Here is a 21,901-nt window from a genome sequence, read left to right on the forward strand (position 1 = left end):
TTTATTTTTCATTTTTCAACTTTTTTACGTCTTTATGAAATCTCAAACTTAAGTAAAAATTAAAAAAAAGAAATGTTTTGCTGCTCTGAAATTCAACTCAGTGCATTAACTGAGATAAACCTGTTCTATGATATTACAATTAATTACAGTAAATTAACTTAGGCTAACATTAAATTATAAATCTCAATAAAGAATCTAGGCCATCTAATAATTCGGTTACTAAATCTACACGCATATAACTGAGCCTACTAAAGAAAAATAAGAATAATCTACATGAAGATTTTTACAAAATGCATTGTCCACAAAAGCCATTCCTGTAAGATGCTTCTGAGAAAACAGTAACAGAGAGTTCCCGTTTCCACCTGAGAAAGGGAAGTTTTTCCCAAAGCCTGCCACTGCATTTCTACCTTACCCCCTGAAAAACGGTGCTTCATTCAGTTACAACTGTGACTTAGTAAACCGAGTGACAATAATTCCAAAATGTTATTAGAAACATACTCACTATTATCATTTTTTATCTACCAGCTTTGATACAGACCAAACAAATGTCCTTTAAATGTCTCATCCTTTGCTCTCACAGCTGCTTGCTAAGCTTATTGCTAATAAGGCAAATCAGATGAAGGCATCACAGCAGATCATCTCTCAACGAGGTGATGATTGCTGAGTACAAAGGGGACACTTCAGAGAGAACAACATCACAAAGCAACCTGAGCAAAGGTGTAATCTCCTGTTGAAATTACAAATATAACTCTCTGCTGTCATGCTCAGGGTGGGAATTTTATAATGGGCTTCAGGTTTTAATAGTTGTTAATATTTGGCATCTGAAAATCATTATGATTTCACCATCATACGTTATTTAGCAACGGAAAAGGCAATAAACAGAAGGACATCAAGCCTCGTCTAATGATAAACACAATGATTGCATTCAACCACTTAATATCCAACATTCAATGTGCTAGGAGAACATTTCCAGCAGACATACTGATATCCTGAAATGTTGACGTGTCCTGATGCATACTGTTACACTGCCAAACAATAACAATAACTTTTAGCAACTTTTCTAACAGTTTTCAGCTATAGTGGCTAAATACTAGTGTAGGTTGTGTTAAGGTTGTTATGGGCTATCAATTAGTTTATTTCTGCTTCAATGGGCTAGATTTCCCTTTAAGTTTTTACTTAATACTCCTAAAGATTCAAGTTGATTATTAAAAGAGGAATTTGTGCGGCAGAAAGTATGACATCATCATATACAGTAGAAAGACTTCTCTTCGTACGTGACTTCCAGCGTCCCTGGTTTACACACCACCGCACAGCCCTTAATGCTCAGTACCACCTTGGTTCTTCTTTACTGGACCATTATGCGGTGGTAATTGATCAATGGGTAGTTTAGAAAGTGTCAGCAACAGATTCATTCTACAGAAAATTAGTGTATGTATTGTGTGACTCTTCTTCAGTTCTGTGAGATTATGAGCAATGCAAATATAAAGAGTGAAGCACCAAAGAAAGGTGTTTTTTTTCTATCCATGAATTCATATAATGCACTCTTTAACGGCTGAAGCACACACAATGTCTTGGACAATAACTATGTGGAGTTGTCTCTTGTTCTAAATATATTTGGGGCAACACTACTGTTGCCCTAAATATGCTCTCAGGTGTAGCATTAGAAGCTACACCTGAGACCTTGTGCATGCCCAAAAGGCTATAAGAAACAGTAACTATAGTGTGAGCCTTAAGGTAATTCATGCAAATTACAAAATCTGAATAATGTTCTTTTCAAATCTCTTCAGGCTTAATGTCCTCCTTCCTGTGCTCATTGTCTGTCGCATTGGAATTAAAACGAGCTACAGGATTAACTGATCAATAAAGACGGCTGTTTTGAAAGGGTTTATACTGATGCTAGGGCTGTCTGCATGGAAAACCATGGTCCTCACAAAAGGGGAAGTACAAGAACCCCCCTCAAAGTGAGGCCTGAGAAAGACTGAAATACAAAAAAATCACAACCACACAAACAGAACCATGCATAGTTTGGATGGTGCGTTTATACGCTACAACTACTCATTCAAAAATATCTGACACACACGGTACAGTCCACAAACACGCTGAGGAATACCAGCAGTCAGAAAACACAAACACCAGAGTTCACCATTATTGTTAATGTGAGTTAGCCACATCTGTTGTGTAGCTGTAAACTCATTCCAAGCCTCGCGAGGTTTGTCTTAGTCATATGAAAACATCTGGCTGCTTCTCTCACAGTCAACGATCAGATTACAGAGCTTTTTGTTCAATCTATCTATGGACACGACAAAAGAGAAACACGCAGGCATATTTTATCATAGCTTTATGTTAAAAGTAGGCCCATATGCCAATGTTGTGACATAAATAAGACAGGGAATATTTATTTCTGGAGGAATAAGGAATTTGTGTACGACTAAACTACAATAACTTTTACATGCAAATCATTTCTTGCTGTTTATATTTATTTCCCATGTTTCCTGTTCTGGCAATGTAAACACAATTTTAAAATGTAATGGTTTTGCTGCTTGAAAGAATTTGAATGAAAAAGCTTGAAGTATGTATACAAAACTAACTTGTACTTTAATTAAAGACTATAAATACTATATAGGGATGTAAAGAGTAATCATAAATTGAGATAAATCGATTCAGCGGTACTCTAAAAAACGCATCGCAATAATATGGTGAGCATCAGCGGCAGAGCAAGATTTTGAAATTGAGGACGCACCATTGTCTTTTACATCGGTGCTGTGGAAGCATTTTGGCTTCCCCAAGACAGAAAATGACAGTGGTGATAAGATAACAGGCGAAACGAAAAATGTGAGCAAATATTGCAAGAAAACAGGGAACAACAAAAATAGCACAACCAACATGATGCAGTATTTAATCAACAGCACAACAAGAAGCTCCAATCACCTCCCCTTGTTGCGAGAAAAGAAAACATGAAAAGGCCAAACCACACTGACAATCAGGTTCGCAGCCCCTGAAGGAATCTTTTCCCGTCATAATTTGTCTCCTTTAGTAAAACAATCGTAAAAGTATCGTGAACCGCATCATATTGTGAGTTTTAGTGAATCGTTAAATCCCTTTTACTCAATATTACCCCAGGAATCAATAAGGCCTAGCTCGTAGTGTTCTGAAAAAAAGGACTGCATATCATCCTCGCTTCATCATCTGTTCTTCCCTAATCCAGTCCAAGCTCCTCAAGAGCTGCTAAAATGTGATATAATGACTCATGTAGCTTACAGATAAAAGCATTATTACTGTATCAATTTGACCATATGTTACTATGACAACAATATGAATGTGATGCAGCAGTAAATTCACTCTGCATTCCTTCTGAAAGCCGCTCTTTTGATATGACACTTTACTTATGCTTTACTGACTAATGATTGATGGGGTCAAAGGGCACACTAAGGTAAGCAATTTCTACATTCCTTTGAGAAGTTATGAGAGAACTTCCTTAACCCGGAAGGAAATTGTAGTTCCAGGTCATTTTAAAATGACAGTTTCAATATAAGTCTATAAGGAAAGTGTTAATAATGTTTCACATTATTAATAAGCGTGATAGATCAGTTATAGTGCAGCTGATAATGTAAGTGATACAGTCATATATTGAAAATATGGGTGTTAGAAGTGATTAATTCAAAAGTGATCAAATGCTCACAGCCATAATATCACCAGTTTGGTAATATAAGAAGAAAGAAACATACTGCACATATACTGTACAGATTGCTCATACACACACCGACACACACACTCACACACAGATTGCTCCCTGGTCATTCCCTTTGGCTCTCGATGTCTGTAGGATTAGGGAGTAGTCGGCCTGTCAGCACCTCTCCCACCAGGCGTTAAACAGTCTGTGTGGAGGTGCCAAAAGCTCTCTGCTGCACCACGCTCAGCCTACTATAATGTAAAACAAAGGACGTGGCATACTGTTACAACTGTTGAACACTGGATTCCTCTGTAAAACAACATGAGATCTTTTTACCAAGGTTGAATTGATTTCTTTTCAATTAAGTTATACAAGGCAATGCAATCCTGACATACAGAAATTAAAACAACCTATAGTGAAATACTGGACTATACTTCATAAAAAATTGTATATATAAGATCCTATTTTATTCTTTCTGGCAGACGCGTTTTACCCACCTCCCATTCTGGCAGATTTAAATCTAGCATAACCTCAGGATTAGGCCAATCACAACAGTTGCACAAGCACAATAGAGGCATTTTTGTAAATTGAGATGGCTGACCTATTAGCACTCAAACCTTGTTTGTCTGTCAGAATATAAAGTCAAAATACATGTCAAACATGTTTCTCGATTGTTATTATCATGCAGATTTAATTCCAGGTCGTCTTTTTTTATCCTAGAAGTCCATTTTTAACAAGTAATATGAAGCTGTAAAATGGTTTAAAATCTCATGATTGAAAGCTCTGTTGACCATTGTGCTGCTTGTGGAGCTGTGTGCGCTTGATTAGGGACAGCAGGAAGAAGAATGGAACAAATGCAGGGATAGGGGAAGTCCACTTATATCCCCTATTTCTATCTGCTATGACCCAAGGACTTTTTTTTTCACCTGATCAACTAAAAAAGCAGTGATCGAGAAATAGCCTAAGTGTTTTTTTGTTTTTTATGTGGCACCCAGACTGGTAATGTGTTCATATATGTCTATATTAATGTATGTAACTATTGTGTAGAAGAAACTGAAGGAATAGTTTTACATCTAATAAGTCAATTGCAACAGATGTTGTCGATACATTTCAACATCCTCATATCATTTTGTTAAATCTTAATAGGATCCAGCTGTTGCCTCTGGCATTTAGTCCAGTGCATTTGAGTTAGCAGTGAAGCTGTTGACTAGAAAGTACACAATCATATTTTTCTGTTTCAATAATAGAACGTGCCATACATTTTTAATGTAACTGAATCACGATACACATGATAAACAAGCATGCAACACATTGTATTAAGAACCTCTAATGCTCAGTTCTCATTTGTAAATATAAAACATTTTACGAACACCTGTTCTACACCTGTATCTGTGTGTGTGTGTGTGTGTGTGTGTGTGTGTTTGTTGATTGCCTTCCCTCCCATGGTGCACAGAGCAGAGTGTGTCAGTCCCAGGTGTGTTAGTGCTCATAAACAGTGTCTTTGATTGAGAGGCCGTCATGCCCGTTTGACAGGCGGCCTTGAGGTGCATCCCCATAGTTACGCAGCTTTATATGGCCGTAGATACCCCTGAACCACCGTGAGATAGGGACAAGGAAAGTGACTGCAAAATGAAGGAGGTTTGACTGCATTAATTAACTAATGAGACAAAGGCCAGTAGTATTTTAACCAGCAGTCAGTGATAAAATATGATGTGATGTACAGTATATAAAATGTGAATGTAAGTTTGTGTCAATATTTACATGTATTTCTGTTACATTAAGAAAAGATGCATTGGAGTATGGGACACATTTTATAACATGGCTCTAAATGTATGTGATTGCTGTGCCAGAATAAAAAAACAAACAAACAAAAAATAAACATTAAATTGAAATCTAAAGAAAACCCCAAAACAAGCCAGACAAGACGTACCAGAAGGATTTGATAGAAGTAGAATAGTCAGGAGACTTACTTTTGATGTGTGGTTAAAATGCAATGTTAAAAATAATTCTCAATCATTAATACTGATACCACACTACGAGCTACAAAAGCAAACAAGACCTTATCGAGAAGATTGATTATTACTGTATAGTAATTTGAAACGCCTGAAAAGTGCTGCAGCCCGGTAGGTGTCATATGAGGAGATGAACAGCTCGTTGCAGAAACGGCCTTTTTGTTTTACATAAGCAGAAGGCCTCAGAACAGAATAACATGGGTTTTTTTTATAATGGCTTTAAAATAATTGATAATGATGCTCTATAATGATGACAAATACATGAGGATTAAGATGAGGATGGCGATAATGCAAATGCTAGTTCTGTTTGCCAGTAAATGGCATTTTCTATATATGTTAGCAATAAGGATGTACATCCTGGTCCAGGTTAAAGTTTAAAACATTCATTAACCAGTGTGTGGGTAGAAAATATTGCACTGATGAGGACAGCATTATACTCTTGACTACCTGCCTCAGTCTAGTTGTTGTTGTTGATAAAAAACGCATATAAACCAACCATCACTCAAGTGTTGTCCTCCTTGTTCACCAAGAACCTTTCCCATCCAAACCAAACAGAGTATTTAGAATTGTGACGGCACTGTTGTCACTGATATTGTCCCACTGTGAGGAACATGTGCACTTTTGTCAGGAGTTAATTTGTGGAAACGTCTGCCTTAAACATCACCGAAACACATAGATAAGGATGCCCTGCTTGTATTCTAGCTAACAAAAAGGTATTTGCATGTATCAAACATAATAGTTAAAACTGGGGCCTTATTCCAATACCTACAATTAAACATTTTCAAAGGCCCCATGGGTTTAATATGAATAAGGCTTTATAATCCCAAAGGTTGTCTAAAAAAACCATAAAGGATCGTTCGTTTTGTCAATCCTTGAAAAACTAAGTGAGGTTGAATATTCAGAGGGTTCCGATTTTTCCATATGTTTTAATTTGATTTAAGCCGAAACAGAATTATTGCTCACACTCAAAGACACAAACATCTCATTCCCAGAAACATTTCTCTTGTCACACACACCTAGCTCGCTCTCAAACCCGCAGTGATGGAGATTAATAGCAGCATTTAGGGCCTGCTGAGCTCCACCTGTCAAGGCTGGGGCCCCTGGGGCAGAGACGGTCTGTGCCTTTGGATCGAGAGACTGTCCTGAGGCAAGATCCGTCACGGAAGTCTGCGACAGGCTGGATCTCTGGAGCCAGAATCCACAGCTGGACCACCGACACAGGGCCATCCTTCCAGGATGACAGGCACACAGAGTGGATGCAACATGAGCAGACTGGATAGCTGCTGGATGGAGGAGTGTGGGGACTGAGGAGACACGTTGTGTGGATATCAGGACACTGAGATGTGTGTGTCAGTGTCTGTGTGGGCCTTTTTTATTCAAAATCCTGAGGACAAATATACAAACACAGTTGAATAATGCATGTGCTTAAAATCAAGACAGGGGAAAAGTATTTAATTTCCTGTATCTAAGTTTGGTTCCCTAATGTGATGTTTATCATGTGTACAACTTGCTGCCTTATATACAGCGCTCTCACACTTACACTGTCTCCTCTGTTTAAGTTTAGATCAGCAGCAACAGAGTAACTGTTGTGTCTGTGATGTCCCATGTGTCACAGCACATTCCCACTGTCCAGCTGAAGCAGATGAGGTGTTCGAAAGATAAAAGACATTTTCGTAGTTCCAGGCTGAAGTATTTAAACACTTCATTGACTGTACAGTCATAGTGAATCATCCTGAATCCTTGGCTTTGAATATTTCACTCAGCGTAAACATCATATTGTCTCTTTGAAAACTTGAACAAGCTCACGAGGAATATGCTGCATATTACACAACAGTCAGTGTCTTTTTCCAACCCGAACATAAATATAAGGGAAGTCAAACTGAAACAGCAGGTGAAGGGATTCAAAACTTTAATCAATTAGGGTCCAAAGGCTATCTGCAGGACACTAAGTCTGTATAGTTATGTTCCGTCATGAAATAACAAAGAGGTAATGTTTGCTGTGAGAAATAATGTACAAAAAGTTCAGTGTGCTAACTAATTCAAAATATAAATAAAGTACATTTGTGGCTGAGAGTTGTTTCCTTAGCTATGCAGGTTTTGACAAACGAAGAAAAGAACTTGAACGTGAACCTCATGGTGGCGGGAAGTAAAAAAAGAGAGAGTGGATTACTGTGAAAAAAAAGACTGTGTTTCATATTTAACAGACTACTGCACAAAGGAAACAAGTTTATTAGTCAGTTATGAATGCAATACTATATTTTTATGAACAGGTCTAATAGCATTATTTAAAGCAAAAAAAGCGGGTTTGTAAGTTGCAGGAATCGTAAAATTCTCTGCCAATCTTTGTTCTGACACAACAGTCTAGTGTTTAGAATGAACATGACACAGCCTAAACTGGTGTTGTCTTTCAAATAACTTATAAAGCTAAAAATGATTTCAAATAGATTGTGGTTGCTTTGTTAAGAAGAGTCTCTGGGAGCTGGGTGGTTGCAGCACATTGAAGGCTGAAGTTTGACAGCTGCTGTGACCTGTCAGTCACTTTTATTACAGTATCAACAACAGTCCGCCTACAGAGCGCTGCTGGATGCTGACTGTTTGCCAGCCTCAGTGCAGAGGCAGAACAATGACTCTTATTTCCTTCCCCAGCACTCCTCCATCACAAATCAGAAACAGTGAGATACTGTACGTCCTTTAGCATTTTAATGAAGACACTTTGACTTTGACTTAACTCTACTCAAAAGCAGCCAGGTGATGAGTAAGTAAACTGAGAGACCTATAGGAGGAGTCCTCTTGTGACTGAGCTGCAATAAGTGAACCAGTTCTTGTTGGTTACATTTTGTCAGGCCAGACATACCAGATTAAGTCATAAAACAGATTTTGATGTCTGGCTAAATTTCTGGGAAACTTGTTTCTTGTTTTTTGGCATGATAGTTGTCTGCTCAAAAAAAAAAAAAAAAATACTGTTCAATTGGAAAATGTGATATTCTTGACTTTTTCCACTGTCAAGGTCAAAACAATGTTGTATGAAGTGACTATTTTATAGTTTTTTATTTGAAAGTAATTAAAACAACATGTTCCTTATGAGGAATTTACAGTGCAACACCTCCCACGCTAAAAGAAAGTAGTAGTTATTTTGTAGATGCCATAAAAGTCATCAACCCCACCTCCTTCAAGTAAACAGGTGGGACTTAGGTCAAAAACTTAATATACAATCAAAATATATTTTCACAAACCCAGCTTAATAGTGATGTTTTTTTAACCATGCTGATAAGTGTTCAATTGTTATTTTGATTCTGAGAAGTTTCTTTCTAGTTTGTTATTTTCTGCTATAAAAAGGTATGAAATGCCATGATTGACAGCTCTGCTGACGAATGTGACTCCTGCTGTGTTCTGTGCACTGGATAAGAGTAGAAGAGAAACAGGGAAAGGAGTAACAAATACAAACACAAGAGACATTGAACCTTCTGTAACCCTGGGTGGCTGATACAAGAATCTTTTTTGCTGTGCACTGTTCCGAGAGATTATTGTTTTATCATTTAGTTAAACCTGCGGTTCTGTTAGCAGAAGCGGCATGACATTAATACTGCGGCTCTTCCAGCAAATCTGTACTGTGCAGACCAAATGTGCAACGTGTCAGTGTCCTCCACAGGCATGTTTTTGTTTATTCCTCGTACAACAGTTGGAAGTTGAAGTGCATTGTCCATATCTTTATATACAATCTGTGTATTTTTACTAATGTTCTAACTCTGAATCAAACTTTCTTGTGAACCATCCCTAAGTCATGTTGGAAATGTTAAAATAATCTATGTCAAATATCAGAAAGTCTTTGTCTGGTCAAAAAAATATACAGTATCTCCAGATTTATCTCCAGTTGTCTTTCTACATGGACAGAGGATGTGTCTTAACACAGAGAACATTGTTCTGTCATTCAAAATGTCCAACTTGAACATGCACTAAAGGCCCCACAGCATTACCACCAAAAATGGACGTACATGAACTTTTCGGGTTTTGTATTTCAACAAACAAGGACCACCGTATTGTAATTATTTTACTGTAACTTATGTTCATATTCCGTTATTCAAAACATTTTAACAAACTGCTGCATGAGATACCTCATAGAACATAAAAAGAGACCACAAAAACACCAACCAAATGACAAAATGGAGTGGGATTGTTTACACAACTTTCTCTCAAGTTATCATTTCATTTGTCTGCATTTTCATCATCAACAATGAACCCAACCTTGCTTTAAAAAAAATACATTTTAAAAGTTAGCTGCCCCTTTTGATTTACAAATCTGCATCATGTTGTTAAGCAGACTTGTTAACTGCATTAGTAAGCCAGAGTGAAGCTTCTGTGTAACTAGTTAGCTACTACTGAACTGAGACTCACTAGAAACAGATGAATGGGCAGTGCTCTGTAAGACTGAAGCAACACAAACACTGGAACTCTTTGCTGGAAGTCATTTAAAGCTAACTGTCGTCTAAACCAGAGTTAATATGAAATTGCCATCCTTCCCGGAGACATATATTCTTGTCATACCATAACTAACAATGATTTCTTATGTGTTCCAAGACTCGTATGTCCAGTAATATTACCAAATATCCGACTGCTGCTTGATATAAATAATCAATATATTTTACAAGCAGATTGATTTAATGATACGATTAAAGGAAATTTGTGCTCACTGTCCACTGAACGACAAGCTGGAGCTTCAGATAAAGTTTCAGTCTGTGTTTTTTTGAAAGATTTTTGTCATGTGAGCTAATGTCATTTGTTTATAGTGTACCAGTAGCTGGAGCTTTAGATAAAGAGGCAGTGAGGAGAGGCCCTGTTGATGATCAGCATGGCAAAGCTAGCAGAGCTGATGGCTATTAGCATAATTAATGTCATCGCCGTAATGCACTCCAATTCTGACACAGCCTGCCTCTCTCTCTCTCTCGAACTCACACACAGACACGCACGCGCGCACGCACACACACACACACACACACACACACACACACACACACTGAAACACCCTTACATTTATTTAAAGGCATAAGCATGAAAGCAGAAGCATAATCAAATCTGCAACATATAACTCAAGGCTCAGCATGAAAATGTCATGTGTGATCTTCTTCGGTTTTGTGATGCTTACATGTCGCTGTGATGACAGAATGGCACGGAACAGTCAGTCAGTCACTGGTATCTGCAAATAACGTACATCATGTCCTCAGCATTAAAATAAAAGCAAACATTGTGACGTACTATATTAAAAGCCGGGGCCAGATAGGTTAGATAGAACGTAGGCCTGTGTGTTAAAGATAGCCCAGGATGCCTGAGGGGGTGTGACAGAAAACCAGGGCTGCCTGCTCTTTCTCTTGTTCTTTTTTCTGCTTTTTTCTCTCTTTCTCAACACCTCCCGATTTCTCTCTTCCTCTCTCTCTCTCTCTCTCTTTCTTTTCTCTGCACCACGCAGCTCTAAAGCAACTGTAGCTCTGAAGGCGATGCACACAGCGAGCTGGATCCCTCTCAGATTCCTCTTTGCTTTTAACCATTTCAAATCTCCAGTGCCAAGGACACAGAGCAAGCTTAGAGTGTGAAAAGTAAAGCCACTTATCGAGGGTAATAAGCATATCACATGGAGTGAGTTTAGGGGGCTACAATCACATCGACAAATATGTTTTTTGATTTGACACAATTTTGCAAACTCTGCCAAGATTCTGTGTTTCCTGTTTTGAAAAAGGAAAAAAAAACAAAAAACATTTTGTTCTCAAAATCCCCATGTTTGTGTGGTTCCAAAATCACAGCAACAATTTTCTTCCTATGACCTCCTCCTTAATATGATTACATAAAACGATCACATGGTTGATCACAGGTAGCTTTCATCACACCTGCACCAAATTAGCAGAGCAGAACGGAGCTTAAAAGAGCAGTGACGTGAAATAAGAACAGCTAATCATGAAGAAGAGTGGATGTTCATGATGCTGGATGAAAAGAACACGTACTCAGAGTTCACACCCCACACAAAATGATGAGCATTAACTCCATTTGATTCTCGGTCGTTTAAGTGCACCGATAGAGGAGAATTTCTTCTCCTTTCTACGTCTAAATGTTAACAAAAGTTAACAAAAAATTCTCTTGCAGGGAATCAGCATAAGGAGCTTTCAGCCATTTCAACCACAACAGCAACCACAGACTTCAGGTCTGACACCGATTGCTGGGATGGCTACTATTTGGCAGCTTTATTACCTTTAGTAGATTTTGGCTATGTGACACCTTACTTTCCTACTACTAAGGTTGCTGTTGAGGGATGTCACAGACTGAAAACAACATTTACTTGGTGGTGGCATATATTGTGTTACCAAGGTAAAGAACCAATGATTTCATCATGAGAGGCACTTAACCTTGTGTGTTGGACGAAGATAATAGACTGTTTATATGAAATTATAACCTCTGGGTTTCAAATGTAAGTCAATCAGGAAGTGTAAGAAACTTGTATTCTCTCAAAAGGGGGCGATTTCATTAGTTGCCAAAATGAATCCAAATTGAATTAAATGTTAAATGGACTTGAGCTTGTATAGCGCTTTTCTCGTCCTCTGACTACTTAAAGTGCTTTTACACCACATCTCACCTACCCATTTATATCCATTCACACACGGATGGTACTGATGCTATGTATATTGACCATCAATCAGAAGTAACTAATCCCGCTCATACACATTCATATGCCCATGACACAGCAGGGGGAGCAATTCAGGGGACATGTTGCTCGCAGAAGCAGGGGATCAAATCCTTGATCAGTCAGTTGAGAGACGACGACTCTACCAACTGAGCCTCAGCCGCCGAAAAGACTAATACTTCTCAGTTAATTTACAAGCTCAGCATGGATTTTTTTAATGGATACATTGTCTCATTGTTTTGTTTAAAGTTTTCTTCATTACAACAGTGTGTTCACTGTGTATAGAACTTGATACCACAGAAACTTGTGAACTAGAACAGAGGTGTATCAATGTGCACCGACCCTTTTGTATATGTAAGTTTCTATATAGTCCATGTAAAGAGAGAACATCTTCTCTTTGGGTTGTAGCTGGCACACTTAACTCTTAGCTTGATCTTTCTTCTCAACCTTACCGAGAACGTCTAGTGCTGCCACAAACCAAACTTTGACTTTGTTCACCAAACCATTAGTAAGACTTTTGTCTTCTCTCGTTCTTATTTTGACATTGTTGTCATGCTGCTGCTGGTGCATACTTTTGATTTAATAGAGCTACTTTCACTAATGCCATGTTGAAGTTTGTGTGATCATTACTGCGAGTTATTTCTGTGAGACCAGAATGGTTGTGGTGTCATTTATGTATATGTAGTGGATATACTGTATGTATAGTGGAAGTGTTTAGGTCGGATTATCTGATCATTTCTCATCTTAGCTTAGCTAAACTTGTCTAATTGCGTGGTGTCAGGTGACTTGGCTGAAGGTGCTACCTCTGCAGAGCAAGCAGCCTTGTGTTTCTTTATTTCTAACTTGTTTTTGATCCAGATATCAAAACGTATGAAAACACACCAGTTATGTCTTACATTATTGTCCTGGTTCAACACTGCATAGCTTAGAATGAAAAATGCCAAATATGTGCTTGTGTCAATATGTTGCAGTTTAAATGTGAGTATTTTAGGGTCTATTTCAGAATTTACTGTAGTGCATACAAATGTGTCTTTAACCTACTGTAGCATTGGATTGATGATTAAAATCAATATAAGAATGATTTGGGGATGACTGTATGTATATAAGTGTTTAGCCTAAACTGAATTGTTTGCTAAAATATCTGCCTCGTTAGCAACAGATTATTTTCTTGAACATTTAAGACCTAGATTCAGAAATAGTTCATGCCATGAACCAACAAGATCAAATGTTTGCTATATTGTACAGCTATATGGCACAAAATTAGTTAATTTGTATAACAATTATATTAGATTATGTCAGGAGTTCCAAGTCAAACCTCAACCTAACCGGCTTCACAGTTACACATTGATGTCACTGAATACATGATGTTATCATCTACAGCCAGGAGCTGTCCTTATTGTGTTATTGTGTAAATATGTTTTGTCATGTATTGTTATGTGCAATGATCTAAGTTCTTGTACTGAATGTTGTCCTGTTCATTAATGTTGATTTTAAGTGTAAGAAGTCATAACTCAGTCACTGTATAGCTTGTTGTGAACCCGAGGGAGAATATATGCAGCAATGGTGCAGCTGAAGGGGATTCACATCAAATAAAATGAACTTAACAGTCAGCTTTTTGTATGAATTAAGTAAGGGTTATTTGTCTATTGTTAGAAAAACAACCTTACAATATATTGACGCCTGTACTATCTGATAAGGACGCAACATTCAAATGTCATACGATTTACTTCAACATGCTAATTTTTCCGCAATATCAGATCTTCGTCATCCATTACAACTTTGTGCTTCTATGTAAGGTTAAAAACATGCCACTGTAGCTAAATGCTAGCTCATGATGTAGGGTGAAGAGCTCATTACACTTGACATTACTGTATATTACTTTTACAGAGAGGTGAGATGATGCAGGTGTGTGACAGGATTAAACTGTGTGGCCCAACTAATGTGACAATGTCAGGTCACAGCAGGAGAGAGCATCAACATCATAACTGGATAATGTGCATGTGTGCACAAATCAAATACACCCACACAAACACACAGTGCATGAGTAACAGGTAGGTGCTTATTGTGACACGCATCAACCTATAGAAGGAGCTTTCACTCAGCAGGGTGTCATTCCACATAACGGCAACATACACACTATGCTATTCTTTAATGCATTAACAGGAAAAAAGGATACGATGCAATGCTATACATTTAGCGTTTGTTTAGCAGCCTTCAAAAACATAAACGGAAAATATGGCATTTGGATGGTAGGTGGGTCAACGTTAGACCATTTTCCCTGTCTTTTCTCATTAAAAAAAAAAAAACGAATTTCCCCTCGTGGGATTAATAAAGTGTAACTTCTTCTTCTTCTATTAAACAACATGTAACTGTAAATAACCAGAGAGGTGATATACTTGGAACAATCGCTGAAAAAAGATAACCAACTGAATCATGGGAGAAATACCACAAATGCATTGGAACTATGTCATCCTATGAATCAGGTGAATCTGAAGCGGGGAGTTCAGTGATTCATGCTGAAGGTTTTATCACACAGACAGGGTGTAAGTACCTATGTGTGCCTCTGTCCTCAGCAGTATGTGCAAGTGTTTGCGCTTGTATTTCTATTTTTTCAAGAAACAGAACTGAGGTGGGTTTTTTTGGGGGCTTAAGTATAGCATGATGTTAAGCTAAGAATTAAAAACAGGTTGAATTGTAACAGCGGTAACCGTTTTTAGGGGATTTAGTGTCTATTTTTAGTGATCATGACTTGAACAGGTTTATATGAGTAAAGTGTCTCTGTTGCAGAGGGGGGAACAAAAATGAAAACAAAATTTTTTTAAAGGTTTTATACAGGGTGCATGCTGTGCATTCACACACCAACTTCTTCATGAGGCCAATACAGGCGTGTAAGTGTTCGGAGACTCTTCAAATAAGGTTCTTTTTTGAAGTTGGCCTTCTTCTGAAAATAGGAGGAGCAACATTTGAAAGTGACAGACAAAAATACAATCAAACTTGCAGTTCAACCTACAATTATACAACGCATTGCATTTGGACTAAAAAACACCTGGCATTTTGAGTTGCATGAACTACTTTTCAAGGAACAAAGAGGTTATAGCAGCCAATTGTTGCCTTAATTTCCACTGAGGTTTAAAAAATGTTTAAAAAAAAAGAATGTCTGCTGAAGTGTGAAAGAGTCCTCTAATGCAGGAAAAACTCGAGCCAATCACAAATGTTCTGCAAGTCCCAACCAAATCCTACAGTACTTTCAAAAAGTACAACCATTTGGGGTTAAAATGTCTGTTTTTAGACTCAGGTTCCCTAGGGTCCCCATATTGGAAACACACTTAGTACCCCTTAAAGTCCAGAGTCCTTGTGAACATTTTTGCAGCTGTGGTTAATCTAACAATACAGCAATAAAAAGGCAACAAAGTGACACCAATGAGTTTCTCCCTTAAGATACAATGAGAAGAGCTTGACTTAATGATAATTGAATAAAATCTTAAAATAAATAAATCTGGCTTGTTTTGTAAACATTTGATGCATAGTTTTGGAATGAGGGATAGGGATTTTGGATGTTGTTCCTCAGTTCCAACAGTAGACTTCTACAGGTAGCAGCTAACACTTCCGGGCTCAAACAGGGAGGAGGAAATATTACAGAGACAACTACTACTCTACCTACCTAGACATGGACAAAGAATATACAAACAATACAGATTTGAGAGAGATGTGTGATAGAATTCTAGTGAACATGTATTGTGCATCAATATAAGTTCAACCAACAGCAGACATCTAGCATTCTTTCTTCAACATGTATATAGCCAAACAAACAATTTCCTTCTAATAGGGTGTCCAACGACAACACTAACAAGCTTAAAGCAGGACCAGTGGTAATAATGCAACAGCCTTATACCTTGCTGATATGTGGCCTGTAAGATCTAGTCTGGTGAATTGCTAAGTTAGTAACACTGGTCTCTGTTGGGACATTTAAAAAACAATCTGCCAAAACCAAAACCCTGGACAAGAAGGAAAGCCAAACTGTATCAATAACACCCTGTTAAGACGCTGCATTCATTGTTGTACAAGTCTGTAGCTGGATGGATGGATGGATGGATGGATGGATGGATGGATGGATGGATGGATGGATGGATGGATGGATGGATAGATAGATAGATAGATAGATAGATAGATAGATAGATAGATAGATAGATAGATAGATAGATAGATAGATAGATAGATAGATAGATAGATAGATAGATAGATAGATAGATAGATAGATAGAAAAATGGAAATGGTGGGGAGTACATACAGAATAGTGTGGGTATACAAGCGTATGTGTAGGCATGTAGGTGCAAATGCAAGACTTTGTGTATGTGTGTGTGGGCACATAGGGATCGATCTGCCTGTGTGCCTAAGCCCGGTGTGTCATTAGTGTGTCTGTGCATGTATATGTGGCCTCAGTAGTACATCTGTGGCTCACCTTCCAGGCAGCAGGTCCTCCAGAGGCCCGAATGCGTCATCACCTCCTCGTTCTTCTTGCTGGTCTCGTTCTCATTGTTGCTCTTGACCTTGCAGACTCCGCGCGAGTACAGCCAGTAGTCTGTCCCCACGGCGATGGTCATAAGGCTGAAGGCGGCGAAGGCCCCTACCGTGGTCAGCAGCATCTGAACTCCGCGGTCAAAAACGCCCATGTTGCCGCATTCCACGAAAGGGGGGCCCCCTTTCCTCTTGATGTACAGGAAGTAAATATTTGTGAGTTTGCGTCGCCACGCCAGCTCGGAAAACGGGGGGTGGGCGGTGTCGGGCGGACGACGGTAGCGGGGGAGCGCTGGGGGGGCGGGGGAATTAGGGGAGCTCGGGGGAAATCGTATGGTTGGTTTTGGGGTGGGACAACAAACTAGTGAAAATTCAGATGAGTGTAGGTTCAGGGTTGGCTGTTTGACCCAAAGAAGGGGTCAAAAGGTCTTTGGCTCGGAGCTTTTCAAAGTTCTAGTGCTCAGGTGGCAGGAAGTTGCCCTTCTCATGAAACAAAATCTTGACCTAAAAACACAAGCTTCCTGCAGATCCCACAGGAGAACTGGTCCAGGATCTAGGCCTACTTTGCCTCTAAATGTCAAACCTCAGAAAAAGGCCGAAATAATGAGAAGATGGAGGATTTTCTTCTGTTTCTATTTGATCTTTTCAAGTCTGAATTTGGCCTTCTGAGCTGACAGAAGCAGCTGCGCGTATTACAATCCTCACAGCTTTGACGGTGATAAATAGAATGATGTGCATGTAGCTCTTTTTCCCACACAGCCTCCTACTGTCATTTTTAGGCTCACATCTGTACACGAACAAGCACACATATGCATGCAGTGAGAATTAATTCATACAGAAACATGAAGAAACACCAGGTTGTGGGGGGTGGAGGGTGGTTAGGACTAACACAGTTGGCAGCTTGACTTCTTTAAATCAGACACAAAAAAAGGCAAAATGCAGAGACCTGAAACAGATGATGAAAAGATTGAGGGTGAGATCTGACTACCTTGATGTAACACAGTGGAACAGTGAGCTATGGAGGCTCATCTCAGGCATTTCTGAGGAATCACGCTATCACATGTATTCCTATATCGGGAAGAGAATGATGGGAGACAGGCAAGACAGACAGACAGGGCTGAAAATATGTTGGGAAAAATGGACTAATGTTAAAGAACAAATTCAAACCAGCAGAGTCAAGCACTCCCCCAAAATCAAGGAAAGAATGGTAAAAAATGGCAAACAATTAGCCAGTACCATGACTGCCATGATAACATTCCTTAAGAGATGAAGGAAACCAACCAAGGACGATAAACCCCTCTCTTCAAATAAAACGGAAGCCAAAAGGTGCAGGAAAAATTAACTTGTGAAAATCAAACGACAGCCTGCTTAGTTTCCCTTTTCCTAAAATTCTGATCCCCAGTTTCCATATGTGGTCCCTAGACCTTTCTCCGGCGACAGTGGAAATCTGCTATGGGGGGATACAGGCAGCGGTACCGACGGCACACCGCGGAGAGAGGGGCGCATCCAGGCGAAGAACCCGAGCATCACCGGTCATGCAGCCGGTCGCAGGAACGAGGACGACACGGAGGGTTGGACGAAGCTTCCCGGAGCGTCAGAGCCTCTTCCCCCAGCATCCACACGATCCTACACGGTTATATCACGGCCACAACGGGCGCATGTACATACACAGCCTTCTACTGTCATGACATGAAAATCATCAGAAATCGTAAAAAGCGGCGTTAGTATTTGTTCGCAAAATTGTCAAGCGTTGGGGATTTTGTGCGCAAATATGTATAAAATGTCAAGCCGAGCAACACATCAATCCTTGGTTTCCGCGTTTTTCTTCTTCGCAGAGCTGAGATAGAAGTGGAGAGAGGAGAGGAGGAGGAGGGGGTGGATGATGGTTAGAAGCAGAGGATGAAAAAAAAATCGACACAACTAGGGAGCGAGGAAGAGAGAGAGAGAGAGAGAGACAGAGAGAGAGAGGAGAGGAGCGAGGGAGATGATCCATGCACAGCAGCAGCAGTACTTTACGCAAAAACAAGCGCACTGCAAAAAAAAAAGTTATTTTCAACAAGTCAGTTAATCTTAAACTAATCCTATGGTTTTTCATTCTTTTGAAGAGAATACACGAGTGGGCTTTTTTTTTTCTCGAAACAAGGGAACACGTGTTCCATCAGCAAGAGTCAATTTTCTTGATATCGATTTCGAAATTAACTCACTTTATCGGTATAGTATCTTGCAAACAAAGAAGATTAGATCATCATGTTATACAAGGTAAAGACATGCACTGGAATATGTGAGAACAGTGTAAAAAAAGTCAACAAAAACGACCAATAGGCCCACTGTTTTTCACCCAACACAAACTAAAGAAAATGAATAATATAGGAAAATAATCTTTACAAATGCACGTATGTTTTTATTTATAAAGTAATAAGTAGTCCGATATCATTGTCGGACCATATTAAGATTGATAAAATCTTTTTTTAACATTTCTTTAAAGATGAATACTTGTTTATGAAGTTGTCTGTTGATTTACATTATATTAAAATTGAGAGGCTCTTTAAAGGTTATTGTTCTGCTAGAAATGAAAAAAAAAACTGATCACAAACTAAAATGTTGCATGCACTGTTGTTTTAAGAATACAAAAGATTGTCAGAGAAGTACCCATATGCAAAGTATTTTCTTTCCAATGGTCTCACATCACAAGAACCAAAGTCTGGTGTACACTTAGAGGACGCTGTGGTTTTTAAAATTTTGGATCATTGCCTAATTTCAAAGTTTTAAATTACTTTACAAAATTACTTCTGAATAGCCTTGTGTATGTTCTCAGCTATTGCATGAAAACATAAACGTTCTTATGCTCACAAACCCTTAAAATTCATAAAGTTTGACATCAATGCAAACCTTTTAAAATTGCAATTTGAATGCAAAACATTATTGGGCAGATATAGTTCCTGTCTTGTTAAATCCAGGCATAGATCATATGATTTTTGATGTTGTGTTTTTTTTAATGGAGACATACTGTAAAGGTAAAGAATAAAGACTTGTGCTAAAAGAAACAAATCTGCAGAAGCATCTTGAGGCATGAAGGCACCACAGCAGGATATTCAACCTCTGACCTCCTCTTTGAAGACAGAAAACGACAATTCTCTGACAGGGATCAATAAGGTGTCACTTTATGATCATCAGTTTGTTATTAGCAGGCTGAGGCGTATTTTAATTTCCTGGCGGAGATGATAAGAGATACAGATGATGAAAGGGTTGAGCAGCAAGAGTAAAACACCTGACCGAGCAGTCGAGGGCGCGGATGGGTTTAACACAAATAGATAGGTTAGGTTGTAAAGCTCAGTGATCCATGCACTGTGTGCTTGACACTGTCGTATGTTTCCAAATCCCCTCGCCAAGCAGAGACAGCAATGATTCTGTGTGTCACAACTACTGAAATGGGCATTGATCATCAGAAAGCAAGATTTATTCACTAAAAAGGCTTAAAAAATGCAAAGCAGGCATCAGTGGTCCATTCAGATGTAAATATAGTGAATCGGAATACATTAAGACCTCTTCTGCAGCTAAAAGTTTTTTAAAAATGTTTTAATAATATCCTTAAATGAATTCTGATTAGGAAAAATCATGTTATTGTGTGTTTTGTTTGTGTTTCATTAGTCACATCCTGTTCATCCTCACAGTGCACCATGGTTACTGCTGCCTCTTCGTGGTGCTGAAACGGACAGTTCCCTTTACTGCATCCAGGAGCACGGCAACTGTCTCCCTCTTGTGATAGGCTGCTCTGGTGCCACATGGTATGTTCTTGGGGATGGCAGGGATATAGACACAGATGCACACAAACAAACACACAGACATTTAGTGCAGCAGGCTGGCTTTAAGATGTAACAGTTAATGTTTCAGTCTGTACTGAGGAAAATTGGTTAAGGCTGCATTTCTGCCTGTTGTTTCTGTATTAATTAAATCTCACCATGCAGATGTTTTTTTTAATTATTATTTCTATTTTGATTATTCCCTTGGCCTGATCCCATCAAAAAGAAACAAAAAAAAACATGTTTTTTGCATAAGTGTCTTAAACCTGCATTTTTTCTGATGACCAACAGGGGGTCAACTACATTTGTTGCAATGACATTCAAATTGTGTGAAACCAGACAGGAAAATGAGCCTATACTTCACTGGATTTATTACCCCAGTAAACATTATTACCTAAATAGATTATCTTAAGTACAAAGGTATAAAAGGAATTTAACAAAGTAAATTTGTTTAAAGATGGTACTCCAAATCTTCAAAAGGTCTGCATTTGAAATTGTACTTTTTCATATCAAATATGATTACATCAGTTTAGTTTGCAACAATTTTCCGACAACAAATAGAGAAGAAATCAAAGGTTTCAATTGAAGTGTTAGGTGCCAAATTACCTCTGAATAAGTGGCCACAACGCTACAATGGATCTTTGAAATGTTTGCTCCTCTTTTCTCTTTAACTCTTTAATATTCAGAATACAACAAACCAGTTAAGTCCAATGAAATATATTGCTACCTGCTGTTTTTGTGCAATATTAACCACTCCTCAACTGCTGCTACTAGCGCGTTTACTGTATGGACTGCAACGCTGAGGGGTATCACGATTTCACCAGAAAGATTACATACTGAAGAAACATATAGATTCTTTCAGATTAGATCACATGTGATGTCTCAGATGCATGCAGCTCACATCCTAAACATGCAGCAGTAGCTGTGGGCTAGACAGCACAGATTCATACACAACATTCTAGGTACAGAAGTTCCCAGTTCTTATAGCTATCTCTTGTTGATGGTTCCAGCCTCTGATATTCAAAGTAGCTCAATTTAGCTTAAAGATACAAAGCTGTAAATGCTGCTGGTCTGTTAGTTCAAACATTCATCCATCCAGTAATGTACTTTGCAGTGTTGTAGCCTCTTGAAAATACACTAAGTTGCCTGTGGGGGATGCTTTAATTAAATGTCAAAACTTCAAACTTTGAAAGGCCATAACTGCTGCAGCAGTAGTCTTGTCTTGCTGTAATGAGCGAGG

At 38.7% G+C, this 21,901-nt stretch overlaps 1 protein-coding gene across 2 annotated transcripts in view; it reads right to left on the reverse strand.

Moving 5' to 3' along the window:
- The window catches only part of cacng2b (calcium channel, voltage-dependent, gamma subunit 2b), a 56,277-nt gene extending 39,130 nt beyond the window's left edge, over nt 1-17,147 (reverse strand). For both annotated transcript variants that reach the window (XM_079337267.1, XM_079337266.1), the window contains exon 1: nt 16,806-17,147. In XM_079337267.1, coding sequence (XP_079193393.1) covers nt 16,806-17,016 — 211 coding nt within the window. In that variant the 5' untranslated portion in view covers nt 17,017-17,147. The remainder of the gene's footprint in view (nt 1-16,805) is intronic.
- Nucleotides 17,148-21,901: the final 4,754 nt, after the last annotated feature.

This window comes from Symphodus melops (assembly GCF_947650265.1).
Source record: "Symphodus melops genome assembly, chromosome: 2".
NCBI lineage: Eukaryota > Metazoa > Chordata > Actinopteri > Labriformes > Labridae > Symphodus > Symphodus melops.